The 27,841-nt window shown below is 45.7% G+C and overlaps 1 protein-coding gene across 6 annotated transcripts; it reads right to left on the bottom strand.

The window, feature by feature from the left end:
* On the bottom strand, positions 1-27,775 carry NOL4L (nucleolar protein 4 like). 6 transcript variants are annotated; one of them, XM_072110720.1, is made up of 8 exons: positions 27,646-27,775; positions 25,788-25,910; positions 13,985-14,259; positions 11,489-11,677; positions 11,113-11,337; positions 8,892-9,014; positions 3,112-3,298; positions 1-2,723 (listed from the first exon to the last, which is right to left on the bottom strand). In XM_072110720.1, exons 2-8 carry the CDS (start codon positions 25,876-25,878, stop codon positions 2,527-2,529), a joined length of 1,287 nt encoding a protein of 428 aa, XP_071966821.1. In that variant the 5' UTR covers positions 25,879-25,910; positions 27,646-27,775; the 3' UTR covers positions 1-2,526. The 6 variants fall into 6 exon arrangements, with proteins under 6 accessions (XP_071966821.1, XP_071966823.1, XP_071966822.1 ...); XM_072110722.1 differs by having other exon boundaries at positions 11,146-11,337; XM_072110721.1 differs by having other exon boundaries at positions 27,570-27,704.
* Between the last annotated feature and the right edge of the window lie 66 nt (positions 27,776-27,841).

Raw genomic sequence — 27,841 nt, 5'->3', positions numbered from 1 at the left:
AAAGGTGGGATACTTTATTATGCAGTGTTTCTTATTAGTCAGCCTTATACATATAGTAAAAAGGAAGGATTCCACTTGGTGGCGAGTCAGTGCACTTAGCCTGGATAATAATAGGGGTGGGGATGGGGTGACTGTGTCATAGACAGCGCGGTGGTCTCTGTCCCTCATGGTGGGAACACATCACATCGTATGACAAATAAAAACATTCTACAAATCAGTAAAACCACACAAACTGTCAGGAACAATAAATAGCATTGTCTCATATATTATATATCATAGGTTTATTGAAATTTCTCATCTGCTTAAAAGAGCCAAGTAGGTGGGGGAAGGGCTGTTCAGAAGTGCAAAAGGAAAGATGGTTGTGCAAGGGGCCGAGCCTTCGGTGATTGATGGCCAACATGCAGGGCGTTGTGATGCAAATAAATAGTGAGTGTGTCTTTACCTGAGATCTAGGGAATGAAGCCTTACTGCATGCGTAGGTGCGTGGCTTTAGTAAGCAGAGGAGGAGCGCCCCATCATGGTGGTATAGCTCATCTATACCAGCTCTTCTGTACATGTAAACAGGACACTTGCTGAGTCCAGAAATAATATAAAAGCAACTCAAACACATACAAACACGTTGGCGTCAGGGAGAGATTACAGTTCTATAAGCACCACATAAAAGTCACAAAATAATTCACAAATACTTGTTCTGAAATAAGGGAGAAAAACGCATCTATACAGAAAATAAGACTCGTCCTACACTTTGGAATATGAAGTTAATCGGTGAGAAGCTTGGTGCTACATGGATGGTTTATGGAAAGCACAAAACCCACAGTGACCACAAAGTGCCCCCTCCCCTGCTAAGGATGGTCCTCAGACATTTCAAGAAAGTGCATGGAAAACATGAATGAGGAGGCGACTGCTGGAATGATTCAAAAGGCAGATAAAAAACATAATACAAAGAAATTAAAATGTAAGACATGGAGTGGAGAAGCTGAAATGACATGGACCTGGATGGAGATGAAGGGTTGGTCGGAGGGGCATGAGGTCAGCAGGAATCGGAAGTGCAGGTTCAGCTTTCAGATGCTTTTCTGCCTGAGTTTTGTGGATGAAAATAAAATACAGATACCAGATTTGCTATGTTCTGTGCAAGACTTTGGAAACCCATAGCAAAGCAGGAGAGGTCAGATGGTTAATCACAAGGTGCGCTCCTGGGAGGCCAAGTTACCTGAAAGGAAAGTCAATCATAGCAGCAGGAAGCTAGAAGTAGTGTAGTAATGGAACAGCTTCCCCAAGGAGATACAGTGTCATCTACCATGTGGTATGGTCCAAAGAAAAATAAGAGTAGCGGAATATTACGGCCCAGTGTAATCTGTGAGAGGAATGTTATTGTCCAATACAAAAATGTTAAGCATGGAAATGTATGCTCCATCGGGAGTAGAGAATGGGTATAGTGCATAGGAAAATCATGTGGGGAACGAAAGGTATGTTCCAAAGAGAAAATTAGAGTGCAGAGTGGTATAGTCCAAAGGCAAACCATGTACAGTAAGTGCATAATGTGGTAGTCCATATGAGTCTTTCCAGTAAAACAGCCCAAAGCATTACTTGTAATAATGCCACAGGAATAACCAAGAAATGGATTGTTTGTTTTTATAGGATACATGAAAATTTGAGATAAGTGGCGCAAATGCTAGGGACACAGGGTGGCATCTGGGCAGTGAACATCCACTCCAACATGATGGGCTTAGTGCAATGTTATGTATCTAAACACTACCATAGATAATGTGTATGGGTGCAAGATAGTATAGTCTAATATGACGCTACCTGTGTGCAGAATCGGTATGGTTAGGTAGGTCACAAAACCCAAGAGGCAATTGTTAGATGGAGTGTTTTTCTTTCTTTTGAGGTATGGTGCAATGTTGCATTGACCCACAACATAGAAAATGCTTTTGCCCCAGCCCCAGGCAGAAGTTGGAATAACCGTTCAGTGCTAAAGTTCTTTAAAACAGACCCGTCACCTGCACAGAAAAAAAGCAGCCATATTGGTTAAGCCAGTGTCGAGGACAAGGTAGCCTAGCAATTCCCTAGCACCTGGTGATGTCACTATGGCATGATGCACATGGTGCCCCATTCCTCAATCAGGACACCCATTTCAAGGGAAACAAAATGGCGCAGTACTGGTTCAGCCTATCACATGGCTCACCAATCGTGAAACAACAACTATTCCATATAAACAACAACAAAAAAAAAACATTTTCCAGAAAAAAATAAATTAATGAGAAAAAAAAAAGGAAATTCTGTTCTCAATAAATAGGAGAATGCAGCCCTCTGTGCTGGACATACAGGAGGGTGCCAGTAAAAGGAAATCTCTTGTGCAGAGACATGACTCCCCCTCCCCAGTATTTCCCAACAAAACAAAGTATATGGCTCCTGCTCCGGGAACAGGTTCAGTGTCTGCGACCATCTGAGGGGAAAAAGACATCAGTGTCTTATCTCAGTCTATACAGTAAGAGGTTGTGGTTGCAGATAGGCCCCTGGTGCCCCTTAGTTCTGCTGCAATATCAAGTTCTCCAATTCATCTGCGGATCGCAACAGGAATGCTGCAGACTCCCGGTACCCAGCAATCAGCTGTCGCACAGCTCCAATCTCAGTGGGGCTAAGCTGGGCACATGGCATTGCTCGATTGGTGGTGTTGGTGTGGCCGCTACTTGCCAGACCTTTCATGCTGAGGTCTGTAGGACCTAGTAAAAGAAAGAAGCGGCTGTTAGCCATGAGACCATTTACAATCAATTTTACGCTGTAAAAATCTGCAGCATATTTGTATGGTTTTCTGCCTGTTATCCTTCACTATTAAAGTCAGTACAAGAAAGCCGGGACTGCCCGAGCACTCTTAAGGATGATCAAGACGCAAGCTACATCCCTCTGCATCTTGAGAATCAGGAAACAAAGTCACATGACCCCAGTTGGCTCTTCTGGATGGTGAAGGGGGGTTCTCAGAGGGGGTGCCATTTGTCAACATTTTCTTGCCCCTCTTTAGATGTTTTTCATTTTCATCCCTCTGATTCTGCCAATTGAGAATAAATGTAAAATAAATCCCGTCTAAAGCATCTGTATCACACCCTTACTCACCGTTGCTGTGGTTTCCAGTTTGCAGTGAAGTCGTTGCAGGCAGGCTGCTTCCAATCGTGCCGTATCCACGGTAGGCGTAGTGGAGGCTGCCATTCATGTAGACAGGATCCTGGTTAAAGGTGCCTGTTGGCAGTGAGTACGAGGACTGGGCGAGTCCAGAGGGCTTATCTTGTGAGGTATTCTCTTCCTGCCCCCAAAAAAAGAATGACTAGTGATAAAAGTGCTCCAGGGAGGGGTTGTAATAGAGGTATAAAAGGGAAGCAGGAAATTCACAATATGCTGAATAGAATTGTATAGAGTGATCAGATCCCCTAAGGTAGAAGTCCCCCTTTGGAAGGTCATTTATTTTTTTCCTTTTCTAAGTTCAAAACCCCTCCAAACACATAAATTCAATTACCCCTTTCCAGAGAGGGCAAATTTAAATAAACAAATACCGTATACAGGCAGTCCCCGGGTTACATACAAGATAGGGTCCGGAGGTTTGTTCTTAAGTTGAATTTGTTTGTAAGTCGAAAATGTATAATTAATAATTGTAGATCCAGATAAAAAAAAAATTGGCCCAAGTGACAATTGGAGTTTAAACATTTTTTTTTGCTGTAATGGGACCAAGGATTATTAATAAAGCTTCATTACAGACACCTTACAGCTGATCATTGCAGTCTGGGACTATAGCAAAGCATTCAGAGACTTCACCCAAGGTCAGAGGGGTCTGTCTGTAACTATGGGTTGTCGGGTGTCCTTAAGTAGGGGACCGCCTGTATATTTAAATATAAAAACAATTATCAGTAAAACGCCCAATTGTACAAGTTGGTAAAAATTAGAAGAAAAAAACCATTGAAAGGTTGTGTTGTTCTTAAAGGGAAAAAAACACAACCCCTTTCCCATAAAAAAGAATTTTTTTTACATATTTCAGTGATGCATCTATCCATGGTATTTGAGCCCCCATGAGGGAGTTGAGAGATGCTACCTCTGTGAAATCCTAAAGGAAAGGTGAATGCAAGTGTTGAGAGGGATGATGGCTGCGTTTGACTCTGTAGAGAATTCCCGAAAGAGGGGTGATGAGTAAGATGATTACCCATGAGGAAGCCACATTGCGGCTGAACGTGCAGGGCGTTTAGCTCCTACCCCATCAGGACCTGGTGATATCCATTTCTTTCACTCTCTCTATGGACACAATTTAAGTCACTTGGTGCTGCTTCTATTACATGAGGCACTGACCATACACTTTATGCTTATTTTTTTGCACTGAGATCAGGCCACTGCATATGTATTTACTAGTTTACAGCTGGCATCTGCAATTAAGTGATATTTGTCTATGTCAGGGAGACTGAAGGGGGCAGGCAGCACCTGCATGGTATATTATTTTGGTTATCATGCATATAGATGTACACATGTGCTTTTAAATGTTTTTTAAGAATATGTGTGTATTTTGCTTATCTAATAAAAATTCTTATTTTTAGTATACATATCAGAGTTGACTAGCCTTCTATATACATACCCCCCCTTTTTTCCAAGTAAGATGATTTCTCTTCAGCGAGTCACGCATAGCCAGCTTCTCTTTTAAACCCAGCATTCACCTCTCCCTCAGGAATTCTCCTCAGTGAGCCAGCATCTCTCACCTCCCTCATTCCTGAGGCACAGCGGGTTAGTGGTGTCAGCTGCAGTTAGGAGTCCTGGTAGCTTGACTGTATACTGGAGCTCCCCTGCCTCCATATCTGGATCTTTAGTAACATAGGGCATCAATAGAGTCTTTCTAGGAGAATGGTGGCTCTAATCCCATGGAGAGGGACATCAGTGAAACATGTATGAAGACATCTAAAAAGTATTGTGTGTGGTTTGTGGGGAGAGGGGAGTATCTGGACAGGTTCTCTTTAACCTTGTATGAATAAAAACTTCAGCTGGTTATCACACCTTACACACACATATATATATATATATATATATATATATATATATATATTTTTTTTTTTTTTTTTTTTATTATACTGAGCCAAAAAATAAAGCAGAGGAGGAGCAAACTATGAAAACCAGTAAGAAAATGGTGCGTTTTGAACAATTCAACACATTTGAATTTCTCCAAAATTCTAGTACATAGTTGAATATATTAAATGATGAAACTAGGAAGCATAATTTGTCCTGTTACAAACCCTTATTTAGCTAAATGAAAACATAAAACTTAAAAAGAATGTTGGTGTAAAAGGATTAAATTACATGGATTCATGTAGGGCACTTTTAGAGGTTAAATGGGGAGTGTCACCTCAAATGCCCATATCTTGGGCTCTGTAGTACTTAGAAACATGCTTTTAGTGGTAAATTAAAAATAAGAATCTCAACTTTTTCACATCAGGCTTGTGGTTCTGTTAGCTACAGCACAAGATATACGGTTGGGATGCCCAAGAAATGGGTGGTCACCATTCATGATGATCAATTATTAAAGTGTTTCATTAGCAGCACCTGGCTTCTACTTATCCTCTTAGTTTCTATGTATACTTCATTTTTCATAGGGTGAGCCACACATGGCGTTTTTGGTCCTTTTTTAAGCACGCGCTTTCAGCCGTTTTTAAAACGCATCCGTTTTGACCGTTTTCCCAATTATCACGCTATGTGTGGCATCGCCCATTAGGTAAAAAGTTGAGAAAAGCGTCCACACCTCATCCTAGGAAAAGCACACCTGCAGCAAATTTCTGAGTGCACCAGTAGCTGCTGACTTCACAGGTTAGTGGAAAATTTAGGTTTTGAATTTACTTTGATTTTAAGATATCTCAGCTTTGTGTTGGCGTCATTTTAGAAGTGTCCTTTTGTTTTATTATGACGCTAGAAAGATCACAAATTGGACAGCATTCTCTCAAATTTTCAAGAAAATTTTAGAATAAATTATTTTAGATTATTTCATTTCTATAGGGGTTTTGGAAGTTCTGTTAATAACCCCCCCCCCCCAACATATCACCCCGTTCTATTAACTTCACCCCTCAAACTATTCAAGACAGCAGGTAGGAAGCTTGTTAACCCTTTATGTATTTTACAGAAATTCAAACAAAATGAAGGGTTGATTTGGAATTCACTAATATTTATCATTAATACATTAATTTAGCCGCAACATTTACCCAGATAAACTGAATACAGGCAGTCCCCGGGTTACATACAGGATAGGTTCCATAGGTTTGTTCTTAAGTTGAATTTGTATGTAAGTCGTTAAGTAGGGGACCGTCTGTATAAGTAGAAAATGCATCTAGGAATATTGTACCCTATATTATAGGGCAGGATAGGTTTCAGGTGCCATGTAGTTTTCACACGTGGCATTTTGGTTGCGTTGTGAAACACAATCCAAAGGCTCTACCTGCAATTGCATGTTGAGGTAAGATTGCGTTCAGTTAATGTGTTGGAAACACAGGGGGGGATTTAACAATGTGTCTCAGGTTCCGCCACTTTCTAGCTGGAAAACACTAGTCTTTTGCTGCACCAGATTTATCACTTTCATGATGAATTCTGGTGCAGTATAAGACTGTGGGTTCCTACTTTAGACGTACTTTTAGTTGGTCTAAACTATGCGTCAGAATTTTGGGCCACGGACGATTTCCTGCAAGCCACGCCTTTTTCTTGTGAGGCCATGCACATTTTATTGGTGGCCCCGCCCCGTATTCAGACAAGTCGGAAAGCTTCCGAAAAATGGTTTTAAAGCCTTGATAACTGTGGTGCAAGGCATTTTAGACAGTGTTTTAGGCGCAAAACCACCAGAATTGTGGCGCAAGTGCGTTAAAACATCAACCCATTGGGGGGAGATTTACTAGTTCTGGCACAAGCACCACTGTCGGCATCGGAGATCAGTCTCCGGAAACCAGAGCACGATGTTTTAAAGTGGCGCACGGCTGTAAGTAAATAATGGGTAGACAGTAATAATCAGTTGTGCGCCATACAAATGCCGACATCAATGAGATGTGCGCCAAAATCTGACATGGACTGTAAATTAATTTTAATTTTGCTCTATGACCAATTTTTTCCTGGTCTATTGTGCTCCAAAAATTGTGCCTAAAAATGCTGACAAAATACACATAAATGTGACGGATAATGTGGAAAATTTAGGCCCCACTTTTCCCAAAAAAAGACGGAAATGTCGGGATAGTAGGAAACATTTGTTCTTTCTGGTGCAAACACATTATAAATGATCCACAACAATTCTGCGCCCAAAAAAACGAAAGATCCCAGCATTTGTTAGGCGCAGATACGATAATACATGTCCCCCACAATGTTACCAAAATATGTGATCACTAACGGAGCCTTTGGATTGCGTTTCCAAACGCAACCAAAATGCCACGTGTGAACGTGGCCTCAGGACCACAAACCTTTATCCCAGAGAATTTGTAAACTTTTTAAGTTTAGGGGGGAATTTTAACCCCTTGCCACTAATGGGCTTTTTCCATTTTACTTTCTGTTTCTCCCTACTTTCAAATATCTTTTTAAATTTTTCTGTGTACACAACTGTATGAGGGCTTGTTTTCTGTGTAACAAATTTTACTTTCTAGTGGCGGTATCTTATATTACATGCCGTATACTGGGAAGTGGAAATACGATTCATAATGCAGTAAAATTGACAAGAAACTGCATTCGCGCCATTTTACTTGTGGGCTCTGTTTTTACTTCTTTCACTGTATATTCCAAATGGCATCTCTAATATATTCTACCAAAGTTATATAGGTTTTATTAAGTGCTAATAGATTTTACAAAAAATTAGTAACTTTTGCACTCAAAAAATTACTTTAACCATATTCTGACTCCAATAACTTTTTCATACTTAGGATTACGGAGTTGGCTAAGGTGTAATTTTTCCGGGATGAGCTGATGCATAGGCTGACAGACAGCTACCCGGTCCAGTCAGGGGTTGGACCAAGCAGGCAGATGCCAATGGCTGACCTGGGGAGCATGCGGGGTGTTGGCTGGAGAGGGAGCTCCTTCCCTGTACAGGCACGTAATCCATTAAATATCATGATACATGACACAGGGAGGCTATAGGCCAATCAGAAAAAACTTCCCTTACTCATTGCTAGATTCCAAATTCAAGACGCCATCATTTAAAAGACAATTAGCCTATAGCATTGCACCTGACGACACAGTCACGTCACATCGTGCACATAAAATTACTCTTTTAATGAAGCTGTCGGAATGCAAGTTTCATTTTTCATACACTGCTTCTGCATTTTGGTCTAGATTTTGGTAAATAAATAATGATTTTGTCATTTTTGCCTGGAATTTAGCTCATTTAAGGACCTCTCAACAACCAGATTTTTTCTGAATATTGAACATATGATATTCTTTCTTTTTCTCTTGAATGCACAAAGTATGCACTGGGGACATTTTTACTTGTATGCCAGTTTTTTGTTGTACAACTCCTGAATGAATGTCAGTAATTGAGATTATTTTCCCCTTTATGCCTTCTTCATGCCAAGTGGGCATGGAGGGAGCAGTTGGCAGCAGAGGTGGCCAGTGCAGGACGTTCCTGAGCATTCGCTAAAGCCTGCAAACATTTTTTGCAGGTTCTTAAGCAAAACTACGCCAGACTTTATGCCGAGTGGTGCAGTGGCACACCAAATACATCAGAAGGCCTAATCCTCGTGATGTATCCACCAGGGCAGGGGAGGCATGGCTGACGAACAAGTGCTGGCATATGAAACATTCCCCCCACTGTGTGTATCCATGGATATGTACGTATGATGCTATCCTTCATAGGAAGTAGGGCCAGGGTGTGAACACTCCCGCACTACTGTTCATAACAATACAAAGGTTACCTGAGCTGTCTGGTAAATCTCCAGTCTCATCCTTTTGGCGGCTTGCCGTGATTCACTCTCGCAGGCAGCAGCCAGGATATTTTCTGCCATAGCTGAGGTCAGGTGAGGAGGTGTTGGACGAGCCTAAAGTAAAATTAGAGGAGCACACATTATACCACTGATATCTAATATGATATAATATTGTCCAGTGAATGATATCCAGGCTCTGCAGTTCTGTCCAGTCTTCAATAATAACATTCATAATAAATTCATATTTAATTTGTATGTATGTTTTATATCCCTATCTTTTTCAGGATTACTGCTTTCAATTGATTAAAGGGAACATGTTTTTATACATATATCATTGGAAAGTACTGCCTTTGTGAGGAAGAATAAAACAAACACTATATTAAGTTTGTGGTTAAAAACTGTGCTCTACTATCCAAATATCCAAGTACAGACATTAAAGAGGATCCTGAAGTGTAGATTCTCTGTGCTTGTGTAGGGTAATTGGCTTCACTAGCTACCAATGCTCTATCCCTGTTACCTTCCCAGGCTACACTTAGTCCTCACTCTGCACTTATAACTCTGCTGGGAAATACATCAGTGTCCCTACTAAAATTTACACCTGACGTGTTTCTGCATCTTCTTATATGGTGGACAGATACTACACGTCTGTTGTGTGCGGATCCACACACCCTCTATCCAGCAATGATATGCAGCCGTAGGGTATGCCCAAACATGGCAGGGATTTAATGGCTGTGCCGCTGCTCCCTTTACCATCAGCTGAGTGCTTGTGTATTTCTCTGAAGTGGAGGGGTCAGACTGCCATGACCTAGTATACATCCAGGGGCTTAAACTTGCAAAGACCTAATACTTGCCACAGCTCGGGGTTTTAATAAATCTTTATCCAGTTTTTGCTTTAAATTTAGAAACTAATAATTTTGATCACTTTTTGGAACATTTTTGTGAATGAATTTTATGAAAAATTTACATTTTTGGCAAGTTTTTCGGATTTTTTTTTTCATAGCGTTCACCAAGCGGGTCCAATAATGTTACTGAGTTATTGTACGGATTGTTACGGACGCTCCGATACCAAATATGTGGGTTTTTTCATGATTTTGTGTTTTTTGTACTTTATTAGGTATTTAAAGGGAATGTTGGTATGAAGCGGACTTTCACTTTATTTAATTCTTTTTATTAAAAATGTTTTTATAAAGTGTTTTTATCTTTTTTTTTACTTTAACAGGTTGGCTTGAACAAGTGATGCTCTGATCGCTTGTTCATGCTCTTATTCCTATAACACAGTGTAATGCAGACCAGACTTGCCGCCCGTAACGTAGTAGTACGTCCAATGTTGGAAAGGGGTTAATATAGTCAATAAACAAAACTTACATTTATTTACAGTCCCATGTCACAACCTTTATCAGCAGTGAAAACTCATGGATAAAAGGGGAATCAGCAAGGACATGACAGAGTTATACAGCCATCTCAGTCTGCTCTATAAAGAGAGTTGTATGCTTGGTCTCCAACCACTTAGACCCAGTTGAGATCTCTGTTGGTTCTTCAGTTATTTGCATCAGTTTTTGTAAGCCAAAACCATGTGTGCTGAAAATCTTTCTGCGACTCTACAGAGGAAAGGTACCATGGAAAGTCTTGCACCTGTTCTGTGTGTTCGAACTCTCCTGGTTTTGGCTCACAATAACTGATGCAAATAACTGCTGACCTAACAGAGATGTGAATTGGGCTTTAAAGTGGCCCTAGACTTCAGCCATTAATAAAGAAAACCACATGGATTTAGTTGGTTTTAACCCAAACATACTTACACACTGGTGTATGCCCCCTGAAAAATCCTAGACTATTATAGGCATTATATTAATTATATTCGCGGTCTGAACTGTATATTTTTTAATCGTAAAAATGTTTTGCCCCAGTGACAACTGTATTTTCAAATATCTTTACAGTAATGTGAACAAGGATTCTTAATTTAGCTTCATTACAGACACCTTACAGCTGATCATTGCAGTCTGGGACTACAGTGAAGCATCCAGTGAGCTTCACCAGAGGTCACAGTGGGAAGAGTTGTTTGTCTGTAGCTAGGGGTCATCTGTAAATCTGGGTGTCCTTAAGTAGGGGACCGCCTGTATACCTCAGAATAATAATATACTAATATAATGTACAGGCCCATACTAACATGTTATATGGCCACACAATATCACATGCATTCAAGCTGGTAACTCACATAGACCCTGCAAGAATCCTGGTCGGTTCTCACCATCTCCATGCCGCTTTTCTTCATACGCCGGCAGGATTTCAGGTAGGTACGGATGCGCTTCCTTGCGCGCTCTTGGAATTCTGGGAACTGGCGGCTGCATGACTCAATAATGGCTTGTATCTTCTCCTTCGGCTGCTTGGAAATGGGAACCATGCGATCAAGGTTTTCATCCACAAAGAGACGGACAAACATCTGAAAAGGTATGAGCATGTCATATACAATATGGTGGGCAGATTTCCACATCCCCTACATTGGGAATACCTCCCACATCATATATATGTGCAGTTGCTGAGCACACATTTTCCAGTTCCCCCAGAGGCCACCTAAATACCCTGTAGCTCACATTAAAAGCCTTCAGACGTTCAGGGTCCAGCCCTTCTGTGTCTGTGATACGATCATTATCCTCATGGTCATCCTCATCGTCATCGTCCACTGCCACGGTCCGACTTACAGTCAGGTCCTCTGCCCCACCACTGACTTCTGTGACTTCAGTCTTGATGGAGTCATAACTTCCTGAGCTGTATGGAGGGGACTGGAAGCAAATGATATATACATTAATAGAAAATATCCTCCTCCACTAATATACCTGCAAGAGTTGTCACCCAAATTTCCTTTGAAGAGTAACTGTGAAGGTATTTTGTTTTCCGCAAATCAATAGCTCTTGGGATGTCAAACAACTTTGCCTATTATCTTTGTTGCCTATATATAGTAGTTTCCTTGATATAGCCCTCAGATTATCTCAGTGCTGCAGAAGCTGCTTCCTCAGATTCAGGACAGTTTCATGGGAAGGGAGGAGCTGCTGCTCTACGTGATGGAAGCTGCCAGGCTGGTCACCATATACATTCTGTATGTGCACTGTGCAGTGTTCAGTGGATTTACTTGTAGGAAACTTAACGGATTTAATGCTAAATTACTTTGAGAGAGAACACAAGGCATCATGGGATCTGTGGGCAAGCTAACAGGCCTCTGCTTGAGGGCACAGACAGACATTAGTCTCTGCCCACGTCACCTCTACTGAGAAAGATGTTTGTCAAAAACTTTCAGAACAGAAAAATGCCTTAACCTTGGATAGAAAAGGACAAGCAGCACAAAGCAGGCATCCTTCTTTTTGTTTTCAAAGGGGGAATCACATATAATAATTTGGTAAAATCACTATAACTTTACAGTTACACTTTATTCTGACAAGTTCTATGATAAAGATTACAGAAGGGAGTTTTTACCTTAAAGGGGTACCGTATATACTACAGTATAAGCCAACCAGAATATAAGCAGAGATACCTAATATTACCACAAAAAAAATAAGAAATCGACTCAAGTATAAGCTTAGAGTGGGAAAAGCATTGGTCACAGCCTCCGCCCAGTATATAGCTAGCCAGCCTGCCCGCCCATCCCCCAGTATATAGCCAGCCCTTGCCCCCAGTATACAGCCAGCCCTTGCCCCAGTATATCGCCAGCCAGCCCAAGCCCCGGTATATAGCCTTCCAACCCATGCTCCAGTATATAGCCATTCAGCCCCTGTCCCAGTATACAGCCTGTCAGCCCATGCCCCGGTATATAGCCTGCCAGCCCCCTGCCTTCTAGTATATAGCCATTCAGCCCATATTACATAGCCTGCCAGCCCATAGTATATAGCCAGTCAGCAAATAGTATATAGACAGTCTGCAAATAGTATATAGACAGTCAGCAAATAGTATCTAGCCAGCCAGCCCCCTGTACATAGCCAGCCAGCGCCCACCCAGGCCAGAAAAAAATAAACTCACTACTTACCTTTAGAACACCATGCAGGATTTCTTCCAGCGGCAGGTCTGTGCACTCTGGCAGTGCACAGACTATGACGTCAGTCGCCTGCTGACGCCACTGCCTGTGCTCCGTCAACATGCACGTACCTGCTGCTGTTAGAAAGATACCTGTGGGGGCGTCGGAAAGGTGAGTATTGTTTTTTTTTATAGACTTGAGTATAAATTTTTTGTGATGATAAACTTGGCTTAAACTTGAGTATATACAGTATTCTAGGAATAAGCATAGTTCATATTCAAATGAGTCATTAAAATATAAGATAATATGTAATTAGTTGTTATTTAAAATTTTGCTTCTCTTAGCAAAAAAATGCTGTGGACATAGACTATGATGGAGAGTTAAATACTACTGGCCATTTAGCAGGCCAATGATTTTCTCCCTGTGGAGGAGACTCAGGAAAGAAGATGGCTGCTGGTCACATGTCCACATTACATGTCCTGTACCTACCTGTCCTGAGAGCTGCACAGTCTGCAGCACAGACAAGTCACATGTTGTTTATTAAAATGCATGAAAACCAAAACCCAACCCCTGAGACTACACAGAGGATTCTGTCAGTGTGCAGGGTAAGTTATAAAACACAATTATGTTGTAATGCAAATACTTAGAGAAGGCAGAAAGACATCTTTGTAATGCAGGTGTGATGGGCTTCTGCAACCTGTCTTTAGTGAAAATGAGATCCTTAGTGATAGGTTACCTTTAAATCATCACTGGGAACAGGGCATAAGAGAGAGGAGATGTTTTAAAAAACTGAGGGATCATTGGAGTTGTAGTATCAGGTAGTGACCATCTGGAAATAACTCCACCTACTTTAGAAAGCCGATACAATTTTATCAATCATAAGAGCAAACTATTACCACAGTCACGGTGCCTGGATCTATGAGTATGTTGCCCCTGGTTTATCATGATGGATTTTGATGGTAGAAGGAAAGTTGTTAAGGGTCCCGGGAAAGCTAGGTGATAACCCTTATGAAATCGCCATACTAAGCAGTTTGGACAGATCGGTAAACTTTTATGCTTCATGTCCATCCTGTGATCACCTCACCTCAGATGTGGCTTTGAGGTTGTACTTTCCGTGGTTACGTAAAGCCTCTGTGGTACAAGCTTCAGTAGGATATTGGGGGACCCCTAGTGTGGGTCGTATCTTGTCACTGAGGTTAATAGGCTGCTCATCGGATGAAGCGCTGAGTTCCACAGCGGAGCCAGTGCTGTTTCCATTCATGTCTGGGAGGGAACGGCTTAGGGCAGTGCTGGCGGGAGTAGTGGATGGATTCAGCGCAGGAAAGACATTCCCATTACAGCTCTCAGAGGAGGAGTCATCTGAAAGAGAGAAAATTGACAACTCTGTACCCATGTTATGCCTTCATGCTACAATGCATTCATGTTTTATAAGCTCCACCTTTCAATTGTGTTAATATGTAAATATGTTATCTAATCTTTCCTAAACCAGGACCTAGTGTAAAACTGTCAGCATACAAAGCTACAGACAGTGTAAGGTACTGGGCCTGCATAGCTGTGTAACCATACATTTCATACATGTCATAAGTAGCAGCAGGACTGTGAAAAAAATATTTTGATTGTAGTTGGATTCAGAGTGCACTGCGGTGTGAGATCTTTTCACTGAACACAACAGAACCCTGAGGGTGAGGAGAAGTTTGAATAAAAGAACAAGACAATTTGACCAACACAAAGCTATATACACAGAACTCAGGACAATACCTTTTAGGGTCCAACTTTTTGGTAAACTCCCTTTAATGAAATTACTTTATTGATGGAATTTCATAAAAAGCTATTTTTCAGCAATGATGCCAAATTAACCCCTTGTGAAGCCAGTAGAATCAAGTCAGCTTTAGTGTACATAAGTAAAAAATCTGAGGCACCCGCAGCTCTCTGAGTTTTGTTGTCCACCACAAACATAGATGATGCTTTTATTACACGTCCCTGTCACTCCCTGGACTATTTCCAGGTGCTGAGCAAAAGAATATATGGTGTCATGGCACCATTATCTATTGACAGCCGATCACTTGATGTGTTGTCTCACATGGCAGAGCTTCCAGATGGCATCTCCCAGCAGGATAATGCACGGGTTGACCACGGATGTCTCCACCAGATACATAGATGCAATACTTCCTTGGTCTGCTCAATATCCAGATTTGACATCAATGCAACATTTAAGAGAGCAGCTGGGATACCAGTTTCGGCAACATACAATCTATAGACCAAGGCAAATGTGCTACAGGATACCATGATAAACCTACATTCCTCCATGATCAACTGTATGTTATGCTGCATCCATGTGCCCAGCGCACCAGTATAAAATCTGATGATGGGTATGAGGATTTTATCCCAGTACCCAACAGCAGTCAGGTGGCTTTTGGCCATCGCGTGGATGTTTGTGATCCCAGATCATTAGTGTTAACCTGCTTTTATCTGTGAAGAAAATGGGGTGACAAAGGCGAATCAAAGGAGCGGAGTTGATTCACTTCTACCACCTTGTCCGGCCATGTCCCCGTATTTCCTTCATGGTCTTGAGCCTGTGCTGGGAAACATATCAAACTTTCCTGAAACAACAGCAGTCATTCATAGCGGAAGTGGATTTAGAGAATTTGATGTACAAAAAGCTCTGTTATAGTGTCCATATCTGTGCCACTGGCTTATTTTCCAGAAGAATGAATGTACCATTCTTCATAAATGTGAAGCGTATTTGCCCATCCTGTACATTTCTATTCATGCGCTGTCTCTCTCTGCATAATACAATTGCTTCTTACTAGTGTCTGCCTCAAATGGTCACTGCCATTGGCCCAACTGTCATCACATAAAATATGGCAACTTAGCAACAGCTACAGTTAGTACGGAAGCTGAGTGAGACCAACCCATCAATAAAAGGGAAACTAAATAAGCTGCAAATGCTCAACTCTATCACAGCATCTATAACCTGGGAAAATAGGATAGCTGCCTTTCCTGACAACTAAGAGCTTACAAGAATCATACACAGTTACATTTCTACAGATCTGTAGCTCTCAGCTTCACTCCCTTGTTGTTTTCTCAGAAGTTATATGGCTGCCATCAGAGGTCACTCACTGAAGATAATGTGCTGGATATACATTAAGAGAAGAGGAACATATATAATAAATACCATATCTAATATGACATATGGTAACTATACACACACAAAAGAAAAGGATGAATAGAAATAGTGTGTGGAGCTGTGTGTACATCAAGTAATAAGAAAACCCTGACAACTGCACAAAGGAAGAGACAAGGAATGAAGAGCAGAGATCGGATTATTCGTGCCGGCCTCTCAGATCTTTGGTTTTGCTCCAAGGAGATTTAGCTAATTCTGGAATAGACGAAGGAACAGAGGATTATTTCCTGGACATGTGGAAGGGCCAAGGAAGGAAATGACGGGGGATGGGAAATCCTGGACATTGCAGCCCTCTTCTCCATTACAACAAGAGGACAGCACTGAGGACTACATTTGGGGCGATAGCAGAATGACATGCTAACACTTGGGTGGACAGGACAAAGGTATACTGACAAAGGGAAAGGGGGGGGGCAATGACAAGCGGACACACAGAGCCACCAGTAATAACACTGACAGCACCAGTTTGCTTTTCTGTATGTTTTTGGGACAAGCTCTATATTCCCTGCTGTCACATTAGTCACACAGTGTACAGCACAAAGCATAACACCTTCCCTCTGTGTACATTCTAGCATATGGGTTTACAACAACCAGTGTCTGGTGCTTCTTCCCTCCCCCACAGGCTTCTTCTAAAGACCCTCAATTTATCTTACAAGGATTAGGCAGTATTATCCCTCCAAGTCACCCAGCCCCCTCACTGCCAGATGACCTAAAACTAACAGGTCCACCCCATGTCGGGGTCCAAACACTGGAACGGGTCTAAATTCACAAAAGATCAGGAAAGAGAATACAGTGCACATCACTACTCCCATTCTCCGCTCACTGCAGATTCGCTGGAATCATCATCCTCTCCCTGCACATATGCCTGTGCTCTATTCTGTAAATATTCAAGAATGACTCTCCATAATTCATTAGAACACAAACAGCACTCCCTTCCACCTTGTCTCTGCACACAAGCAGAACTCCCTTCCACCCTGTCTCTGCACACAAGCAGCACTCCCTTCCACCCTGTCTCTGCACACAAGCAGCACTCCCTTCCACCCTGTCTCTGCACACAAGCAGCACTCCCTTCCACCCTGTCTCTGCACACAAGCAGCACTCCCTTCCACACTGTCTCTGCACACAAGCCGCGCTCCCTTCCACCCTGTCTCTGCACACAAGCAGCACTCCCTTCCACACTGTCTCTGCACACAAGCCGCGCTCCCTTCCACCCTGTCTCTGCACACAAGCAGCACTCCCTTCCACCCTGTCTCTGCACACAAGCAGCACTCCCTTCCACCCTGTCTCTGCACACAAGCCGCGCTCCCTTCCACCCTGTCTCTGCACACAAGCAGCACTCCCTTCCAGCCTGTCCCTCCACACAAGCAGCACTCCCTTCCACCCTGTCTCTGCACACAAGCAGAACTCCCTTCCACCCTGTCTCTGCACACAAGCCACGCTCCCTTCCTCCCTGTCTCTGCACACAAGCAGTACTCCCTTCCACCCTGTCCCTCCACACAAGCAGCACTCCCTTCCACCCTGTCTCTGCACACAAGCAGCACTCCCTTCCACCCTGTCTCTGCACACAAGCAGCACTCCCTTCCACCCTGTCTCTGCACACAAGCAGCACTCCCTTCCACCCTGTCTCTGCACACAAGCCGCACTCCCTTCCACCCTGTCTCTGCACACAAGCCGCGCTCCCTTCCACCCTGTCTTTGGACACAAGCAGTGCTCCCTTCCACCCTGTCTCTGCACACAAGCGTTGCTCCCTTCCACCCTGTCTCTGCACACGAGCAAAACTCCCTTCCACCTCGTCTCTAGCACTCCCTTCCACCCTGTCTCTGCATACAAGCGGTGCTCCATACCACCCTGTCTCTGCACGCGCAGCGTCCCTTCCACCCCATCTCTGCACACAAGTAGTGCTCCCGTCCACCTTGTCTCTGCACACAAGCAGAACTCCCTTCCACCCTGTCTCTGCACACAAGCAGCACTCCCTTCCACCCCGTCTCTGAACACAAGTAGTTCTCCCATCCACCCTGTCTCTGCACACAAGCAGCACTCCCTTCCACCCTGTCTCTGCACACAAGCAGCACTCCCTTCCACCCTGTCTCTGCACACAAGCAGCACTCCCTTCCACCCTGTCTCTGCACACAAGCAGAACTCCCTTCCACCCTGCCTCTGCACACAAGCAGCACTCCCTTCCACCCTGTCTCTGCACACAAGCCGCGCTCCTTTCCACCCTATCTCTGGACACAAGCAGCACTCCCTTCCACCCTTTCTCTGCACACTCTGCACACAAGCAGAACTCCCTTCCACCCAGCCTCTGCACACAAGCAGCACTCCCTTCCACCTTGTCTCTGCACACAAGCAGAACTCCCTTCCACCCTGTCTCTGCACACAAGCCGCGCTCCCTCCCACCCTGTCTCTGCACACAAGCAGCACTCCCTTCCACCCTGTCTCTGCACACAAGCAGCACTCCCTTCCACCCTGTCTCTGCACACAAGCCGCGCTCCCTTCCACCCCGTCTCTGCACACAAGTAGTGCTCCCGTCCACCCTGTCTCTGCACACAAGCAGAACCCCCTTCCACCCTGTCTCTGCACACAAGCAGCACTCCCTTCCACCCTGTCACTGCACACAAGCAGAACTCCCTTCCATCCTGTCACTGCACACAAACAGAACTCCCTTCCACCCTGTCTCTGCACACAAGCACACTCCCTTCCACCCTGTCTCTGCACACAAGCCGCGCTCCCTTCCACCCTGTCTCTGGACACAAGCAGAACTCCCTTCCACCCTTTCTCTGCACACTCTGCACACAAGCAGAACTCCCTTCCACCCTGCCTCTGCACACAAGCAGCACTCCCTTCCATCCTGTCCCTCTACACAAGCAGCACTCCCTTCCACCTTGTCTCTGCACACAAGCAGAACTCCCTTCCACCCTGTCTCTGCACACAAGCCGCGCTCCCTTCCACCCTGTCTCTGCACACAAGCAGCACTCCCTTCCACCCTGTCTCTGCACACAAGCAGCACTCCCTTCCACCCTGTCTCTGCACACAAGCAGCACTCCCTTCCACCCTGTCTCTGCACACAAGCCGCGCTCCCTTCCACCCTGTCTCTGCACACAAGCAGCACTCCCTTCCACCCTGTTTCTGCACACAAGCAGCACTCCTTTCCACCCTGTCTCTGCACACAAGCCGCGCTCCCTTCCACCCTGTCTTTGGACACAAGCAGTGCTCCCTTCCACCCTGTCTCTGCACACAAGCGGTGCTCCTTTCCACCCTGTCTCTGCACACAAGCAAAACTCCCTTCCACCTCGTCTCTAGCACTCCCTTCCACCCTGTCTCTGCACACAAGCGGTGCTCCATACCACTCTGTATCTGCACGCGCAGCGTCCCTTCCACCCCGTCTCTGAACACAAGTAGTTCTCCCATCCACCCTGTCTCTGCACACAAGCAGAACTCCCTTCCACCCTGTCTCTGCACACAAGCAGCACTCCCTTTCACCCTGTCTCTGCACACAAGGAGAACTCCCTTCCACCCTGTCTCTGCACACAAGCAGAACTCCCTTCCACCCTGTCTCTGCACACAAGCAGAACTCCCTTCCACCCTGTCTCTGCACACAAGCAGAACTCCCTTCCACCCTGTCTCTGCACACAAGCAGAACTCCCTTCCACCCTGTCTCTGCACACAAGCAGCACTCCCTTCCACCCTGTCTCTGCACACAAGCCGCGCTCCCTTCCACCCTGTCTCTGGACACAAGCAGAACTCCCTTCCACCCTTTCTCTGCACACTCTGCACACAAGCAGCTCTCCCTTCCACCCTGCCTCTGCACACAAGCAGCACTCCCTTCCATCCTGTCTCAGCACACAAGCAGCACTCCCTTCAACCCTGTCCCTCCACACAAGCAGCACTCCCTTCCACCCTGTCTCTGCACACAAGCAGAACTCCCTTCCACCCTGTCTCTGCACACAAGCAGAACTCCCTTCCACCCTGTCTCTGCACACAAGCAGAACTCCCTTCCACCCTGTCTCTGCACACTCTGCACACAAGCAGAACTCCCTTCCACCCTGTCTCTGTATGCAAGCAGAACTCCCTTCCACCCTGTCTCTGCACACAAGCAGAACTCCCTTCCACCCTGCCTCTGCACACAAGCAGAACTCCCTTCCACCCTGCCTCTGCACACAAGCAGCACTCCCTTCCATCCTGTCCCTCTACACAAGCAGCACTCCCTTCCACCTTGTCTCTGCACACAAGCAGAACTCCCTTCCACCCTGTCTCTGCACACAAGCCGCGCTCCCTTCCACCCTGTCTCTGCACACAAGCAGCACTCCCTTCCACCCTGTCTCTGCACACAAGCAGCACTCCCTTCCACCCTGTCTCTGCACACAAGCAGCACTCCCTTCCACCCTGTCTCTGCACACAAGCCGCGCTCCCTTCCACCCTGTCTCTGCACACAAGCAGCACTCCCTTCCACCCTGTTTCTGCACACAAGCAGCACTCCTTTCCACCCTGTCTCTGCACACAAGCCGCGCTCCCTTCCACCCTGTCTTTGGACACAAGCAGTGCTCCCTTCCACCCTGTCTCTGCACACAAGCGGTGCTCCTTTCCACCCTGTCTCTGCACACAAGCAAAACTCCCTTCCACCTCGTCTCTAGCACTCCCTTCCACCCTGTCTCTGCACACAAGCGGTGCTCCATACCACCCTGTATCTGCACGCGCAGCGTCCCTTCCACCCCGTCTCTGAACACAAGTAGTTCTCCCATCCACCCTGTCTCTGCACACAAGCAGAACTCCCTTCCACCCTGTCTCTGCACACAAGCAGCACTCCCTTTCACCCTGTCTCTGCACACAAGGAGAACTCCCTTCCACCCTGTCTCTGCACACAAGCAGAACTCCCTTCCACCCTGTCTCTGCACACAAGCAGAACTCCCTTCCACCCTGTCTCTGCACACAAGCAGAACTCCCTTCCACCCTGTCTCTGCACACAAGCAGAACTCCCTTCCACCCTGTCTCTGCACACAAGCAGCACTCCCTTCCACCCTGTCTCTGCACACAAGCCGCGCTCCCTTCCACCCTGTCTCTGGACACCAGCAGAACTCCCTTCCACCCTTTCTCTGCACACTCTGCACACAAGCAGCTCTCCCTTCCACCCTGCCTCTGCACACAAGCAGCACTCCCTTCCATCCTGTCTCAGCACACAAGCAGCACTCCCTTCAACCCTGTCCCTCCACACAAGCAGCACTCCCTTCCACCCTGTCTCTGCACACAAGCAGAACTCCCTTCCACCCTGTCTCTGCACACAAGCAGAACTCCCTTCCACCCTGTTTCTGCACACAAGCAGAACTCCCTTCCACCCTGTCTCTGCACACTCTGCACACAAGCAGAACTCCCTTCCACCCTGTCTCTGTATGCAAGCAGAACTCCCTTCCACCCTGTCTCTGCACACAAGCAGAACTCCCTTCCACCCTGTCTCTGTATGCAAGCAGAACTCCCTTCCACCCTGTCTCTGCACACTACTCACATCCTCCGCTCACTGCAGATACGCTGGAATCATCATCCTCTCCCTGCACATATGCCTGTGCTCTATTCTGTAAATATTCAAGAATGGCTCTCCATAATTCATTTGCACACAAGCAGTGCTCCCTTCCACCCTGTCTCTGCACACGAGCAAAACTCCCTTCCACCTCGTCTCTAGCACTCCCTTCCACCCTGTCTCTGCACACAAGCGGTGCTCCATACCACCCTGTCTCTGCACACAAGCAGCACTCCCTTCCACCTCGTCTATGCACAGAAGAAGCACTCCCTTCCACCACGTCTCTGCACACAAGTGGTGCTCCCTTCCGTCCTGTCTCTGCACACAAGCGGTGCTCCATTCCAAACTTTCTTTGCACACAAGTGGCGCTCCCTTTCACCCTGTCTCTGCACACAAGCGGTGCTCCATTCCAAACTTTCTTTGCACACAAGTGGCGATCCCTTTCGCCCTGTCCCTGCACACAAGTGGTGATCCCTGTCGCCCTGTCTCTGCACACAAGTGGCGATCCCTTCCACCCCGTCTAAGCACACAAGCAGCGCTCCCTTCTACGCTCTCTACACACATTCAGTGCTCCCTTCCACCCTCTCTCTACACACAAGCAGCGCTCTCTTCCCCCCTCTTTTTGCGCACAAGCAGCGCTCCCTTCTTCTCTTTACACACAAGCAGCACTCCCTTCTTCTCTTTGCACACAAGCAGAGCTCCCTTCATCTCTCTGCACATAAACAGCGCTCCCTTCATCTCTCTGCACACAAGCAGCACTCCCTTCATCTCTGCACACAACAGTGCTCCCTTCATCTCTCTGCACATGAGCAGAACTCCCTTAATCTTTCTGCATTCAAGCAGCGTTCCCTTCACCACTCTGTACACAAGCAGCGCAACCTTCTCCTCTCTGTACACAAGCAGCTCAACCTTCACCTCGTCTCTGCACACAAGCGGTGCTCCCTTCCATCCTGTCTCTGCACACAAGCAATGCTCCATTTCAAACTTTCTTTGCACACAAGAGGCGCTCCCTTCCACCCTGTCTCTGCACACAAGTGGCGCTCCCTTCCACCTCGTCTCTGCACACAAGTGGCGCTCCCTTCCACCCTGTCTCTGCACACAAGTGGTGATACCTTTCGCCCTGTCTTTGCACACAAGTGGCAATCCCTTCCACCCCCTGTCTGCACACAAGCAGCGCTCCCTTCTACTCTCTCTACACATATTTAGTGCTCCCTTCCACCCTCTCTCTACACACAAGCAGCGCTCTCTTCCACCCTCTTTCTGCGCACAAGCAGTGCTCCCTTCTTCTCTTTGCACACAACCAGAGTTCCCTTCATCTACTTGCACACAAACAGCACTCCCTTCATCTCTCTGCACACAAGCAGCACTCCCTTCATCTCTGCACATGAGCAGCACTACCTAAATATTTCTGCATTCAAGCAGCGCTCCCTTCACCACTCTGTACACAAGCAGCGCAACCTTCAACTCTCTGTACACAAGCAGCGTAACCTTGCCCTGTTTCTGCACACAAGTGGCGCTCCCTTCCACCCTGTCTCTGCACACAAGTGGCGCTCCCTTTTGCCCTGTCTCTGCACACAAGTGGCGATCCCTTTCGCCCTGTCTCTGCACACAAGTGGCGATCCCTTTCGCCCTGTCTTTGCACACAAGCAGCGCTCCTTTCCACCCCCTGTCTGCACACAAGCAGCGCTCCCTTCTACTCTCTCTACACACATTCAGTGCTCCCTTCCACCCTCTCTCTACACACAAGCAGCGCTCTCTTCCACCCTCTTTCTGCGCACAAGCAGTGCTCCCTTCTTCTCTTTGCACACAACCAGAGTTCCCTTCATCTACTTGCACATAAACAGCACTCCCTTCATCTCTGCACATGAGAAGCACTACCTAAATATTTCTGCATTCAAGCAGCGCTCCCTTCACCACTCTGTACACAAGCAGCGCAACCTTCAACTCTCTGTACACAAGCAGCGTAACCTTCACCTCTCTGTACACAAGCAGCGCAACCTTCACATCTCTAAACACAAGCAGTGCAATCTTCACCTCTCTGCATTCAAGCAGTGCTCCCTTCACCACTCCGTACACAAGCAGTGCAACTTTCACCTCTCTGTACACAAGCAGTGCTCCCTTCACCTCTCTGTACACAAGCAGCGCAACCTTCACATCTCTGTACACAAGCAGCGCAACCTTCACCTCTCTGCACAAAAGCAGCGCTACCTTCATTTCTCTGCACACAAGCAGCGCTACCTTCATTTCTCTGCACACAAGCAGCGCTACCTTCATCTCTCTGCACACAAGCAGCGCAACCTTTAGCTCTCTGCACACAAGCAGCGCTACCTTCATCTCTCTGCACACAAGCAGCATTACCTTCAGCTCTCTGCACACAAGCAGCGCTACCTTCACCACTCTGTACACAAGCAGTATTACCTTCAGCTCTCTGCACACAAGCAGCGCTACCTTCATCTCTCTGCACACAAGCAGCGCAACCTTTAGCTCTCTGCACACAAGCAGCGCTACCTTCATCTCTCTGCACACAAGCAGCGCTACCTTCATCTCTCTGTACACAAGCAGCGCTACCTTCATCTCTCTGTACACAAGCAGCATTACCTTCAGCTCTCTGCATACAAGCAGCGCTACCTTCACCTCTGTGCACACAAGCAGCGCTACCTTCACCTCTCTGTACACAGGTGTGACCCTCACAGATCACGAAAACAAGGGTTCCCACATACCTCTGTCGGACCCCTGATTGCAAAGTCAGACTAACAGAGCATGACCGTTCTGCACCATTAATCTCTATGGAGCTGACAGAGATCACCGAGCACTGGCCCCAAGTGAATTAGCCAACAGGGAAGTAACCTTTTTTCCCTAGGGGAGTATCCGAAAATACAGCCCCTGTGGCTATTTGCTGAGAAAATTTTAATGTGCCTACCACACAAGCAGCACACCTGCCACAGGGACACTGTCATCAGATTTTACCCCAATTAAACTAATATCCCCATCAAGTATTATGTAGGATACAAAATGTATTTTCTAGAATATCCTCTTTTATATGTAATCTCCCCCATATACCTATAAATATCTCCTTCAAAGGAAATAGTCATATTTGCTAGATAGGAGTCAAGTTTAGAGGCTGCTGGGGAAGTATCGTTTCAGTTGTCCATACCTTCAGTTCTATAACACCTAGAACATGCTTTTAGTGTCATATTAAAGATAAGGATACTTGTTTTATAATCACATTCAAATAATATAGAACCAAAGATGGGGGTCATATAAAGTGATTCTCCCTCTCTAGTCTCTAAGCTTGATCTCAGACATAATGGGGCAAATTTACTTACCCGGTCCTGTCGCGATCCCCGATCCGGACGGTCCGACGAAAATGAAGTCCGACACGATTCACGTAGCTTGTGCGTCCGATATCCTGCATGTGTCGCTTCCCCCACTGAGGTCCGCCGGAGTTCACCTTCTTCTTCCCGGTGCTTGTAAGTGCGTGTCTTGCGACACAAATTGCGTTATTGAATCCCGTCTGACGGCCACGCCCCCCGATTTGTGTCGCATGAAAACCGGCACTGATGCGCCAAAATCCTATCACGTGTTCCAAAAACCCTTTCTAAATGCGGTGCACATTGGAAACCGTCGGTTATTCCGACGATAGTGCGGACCGCAAACCCTTAGTAAATGATCCCCAATATGAATATTATAGGCGCTTTTACGTTTGACTTTAGAGGAGTTTTTTTTAATCAGATGAGATTCATGTAAAAGAGGGAATTCTAGAAAGGACGTTTAATACCCTACCAAGGGGGCTAGTATTTTAGTGGAGTAAAATCACTTTTACGCTCTTAGCACTCAAGCAGCGCTCCCTTCCTCTCCGAGGACACAAGGAGCCATGTTGCCTTTGCTATCTATACTGCAGCCTGTCTCAAACCTGCCCAAACTCCATGGAAACGGTCTTTGACCTAAACTGGAATATATCTATTTACCTTTTACAATCCAGCTCATCCAGATGTGACACACCCCTCCGTAACCCTGACCTCCTTCCTCCTTCTACTGCAGAGAATCTGTAACCCTTACTTCACCAAAATAATCCACTTAATGCAACTTTCTAGCAAGGGTTTGCAAAAAGTGGGCTACACTTTGTTCCCACCATCCTTAGAATTGCCCCATTCCATCGATGGTAGTAATGTGTGTACATGTATGTGCAGGACCTACCATCCTCTGGGCCTGGCACATTCCGAGGGCTCCGCATCTTCTCCTCCTCACTTGGGCTCCCCGCCTTTTCTGCCCATGTGGTATCATTCATATCCGCTCTTCTTCAGTCACCGAGATCTCATCCTGAAAGGAAAGAAAGTTCATCAGACATGATCAGTCTGCTGATAGTAACCCACTGTGTACCACCACCCACAGCCTACAGTCCTATAGTGCAGGAGGCACACGCTGGGGATGCGGGGAGCTGTCTGCTTTCAGTGATATCTCTCAGACTTTGTACACCTCTGCAAAGTGCAATAAAATTAAAATCCGGAAGTTTAGTGCTTGTTAGAGACATCCCAAAGCCCTCTGCCCTGAGAGAGCTGCTTGTCATTCCAATAAAGAAAATTATATGCCCTATACAGTAGAGGTATATAACTTCTGCACAGTGAAGACAAGGCATAAATTATCTTTCTCCAAATCCCATGCTTGGCTTACTACTTGGGCACAGGCCCTTCACACTACCTGACTTGTATGTCAAAAGCACTGAGGCTTTGGGAATGTCATGACGTTTTGCTACTGGAGACCCTTCTCCTTCCACTAAGAAGCCATCTCCAGTCACACATTTTATTCATCTTTTTTCTCAGTTTCTTCGCTATCTGTATATGGGAAAGCTCTGATAAACAATAACCCATATATACAACAATGCATAACAGTGGCTAGCTGGGACTGGATTAACCTGGAACCTGAAGGCATCATGGGCCACATTCACTACTAGTGGCTCAGGTTGTGACAACCCATGAAATTAACAATTACACCTCCTACTTCTGGATCCTGCTTTTGGCATCATTTTCTTAAAAAAAAGTCTATTTTGTTAAATTCGGGCTTGGCCACACTCTCTTGTCAATTTATTAGGGGGTAAATGACCTAACTCCTACTGTTTCATATGACCATGTTATTACTCTGTAATGTCTTAATTTATTTGTATATCTCCCCTATGATCTGTACAGCGCTGCAGACTATGATGGTGCTATATTAATAAAGATTTATTAATTTATTATTATGAATTATTATGACCTAAAACTAGACACAGTTACATCTTTTGGTTTGTCCAACAGTACATAATTGAATAGAGGCAATATATGTAATATAGTAGAGGGATGTTCACAAAAGATGTGAGCAGTGTAATTCATATTTGGAGGTACATGAGAAGGGTATAGTTCTACCAGTGGAGTAAATATGGTGTCAATATATTTAGCTGTAGCTGAAGGTACACATATATATAGATCAGTATACACAGGGAGAATCTGGCAGTCCCGTATAGCATATATATGTAGTAGACTACCTATACAGATAAAACAAAAGGAGTGTATATATACAGTAGCGAGTGGAATGAATGGGGTTGTGTACACATGGGGGATGTATATCCAGGAGGAGCACAGCAGTAGATACAGGTGGTGACTATTAATGCTGGTACAATAGGAGGTCATAGAAATCATAGGAAGAGGATATATATGGAATAATTATATACTAGGTTATATATTAGGAGGTGGGAATGTATAGGTGAGGGTGTGATGGATCTATACTGGCTATATATATATATATATAACTGCAGTGTATGGAGAACACATGGGTTCTGTAAATATTGTATAGCGTAGCATCTATAAGGTGACTGAGCTGTCAGTATATAGATGACATGCAGGCTCTGTGCTGCCAGTATACACAGTGCTGAAATCCGGGATGGGGCCGGCAGCTATTGTACACAGGCCTGTGAGATAAGTGCTCCCCTCCCTGCCGCCGCCTCACCTCCGTGTACCTCGGCTGTACCCTGTTCTCCCCCATTTCTGCCTGCACCATTCTACCCCTAGTCCCCGGGTCGCACCTCAGGCCGGATCCGGGTGTTCGGGCACCGTGTGACAGCTGCAGCTGGGCAGGGACTGTGTGACGTCACGACCAGTCCTGTCCCCTCCCGGCCACCGTACAGTAGGGCGGGGCCACGGCCTCACCATGTGTGTAGCAGAAGCACATACACAATGGTTGTGACTAAATTCCATAACTCAGAGGGAGCTGGTCCTCCC

This window comes from Engystomops pustulosus, chromosome 6, assembly GCF_040894005.1.
Source record: "Engystomops pustulosus chromosome 6, aEngPut4.maternal, whole genome shotgun sequence".
Lineage (NCBI taxonomy): Eukaryota > Metazoa > Chordata > Amphibia > Anura > Leptodactylidae > Engystomops > Engystomops pustulosus.
This window is presented reverse-complemented; position numbering and strand designations above follow the sequence as displayed.

Excerpts from the sequence above, each read along its gene's own strand:
- NOL4L (XM_072110720.1), bottom strand. The coding sequence starts at position 25,878 with ATGAATGATACCACATGGGCAGAAAAGGCGGGGAGCCCAAGTGAGGAG. Across the intron at positions 9,015-11,112 it reads AGGATTCTTGCAGGGTCTAT|GCTCGTCCAACACCTCCTCA; the intron begins GTGAGTTACCAG and ends ATTTTACTTTAG. Across the intron at positions 3,299-8,891 it reads AGATTTACCAGACAGCTCAG|GAAGAGAATACCTCACAAGA; the intron begins GTAACCTTTGTA and ends TTTTGGGGGCAG.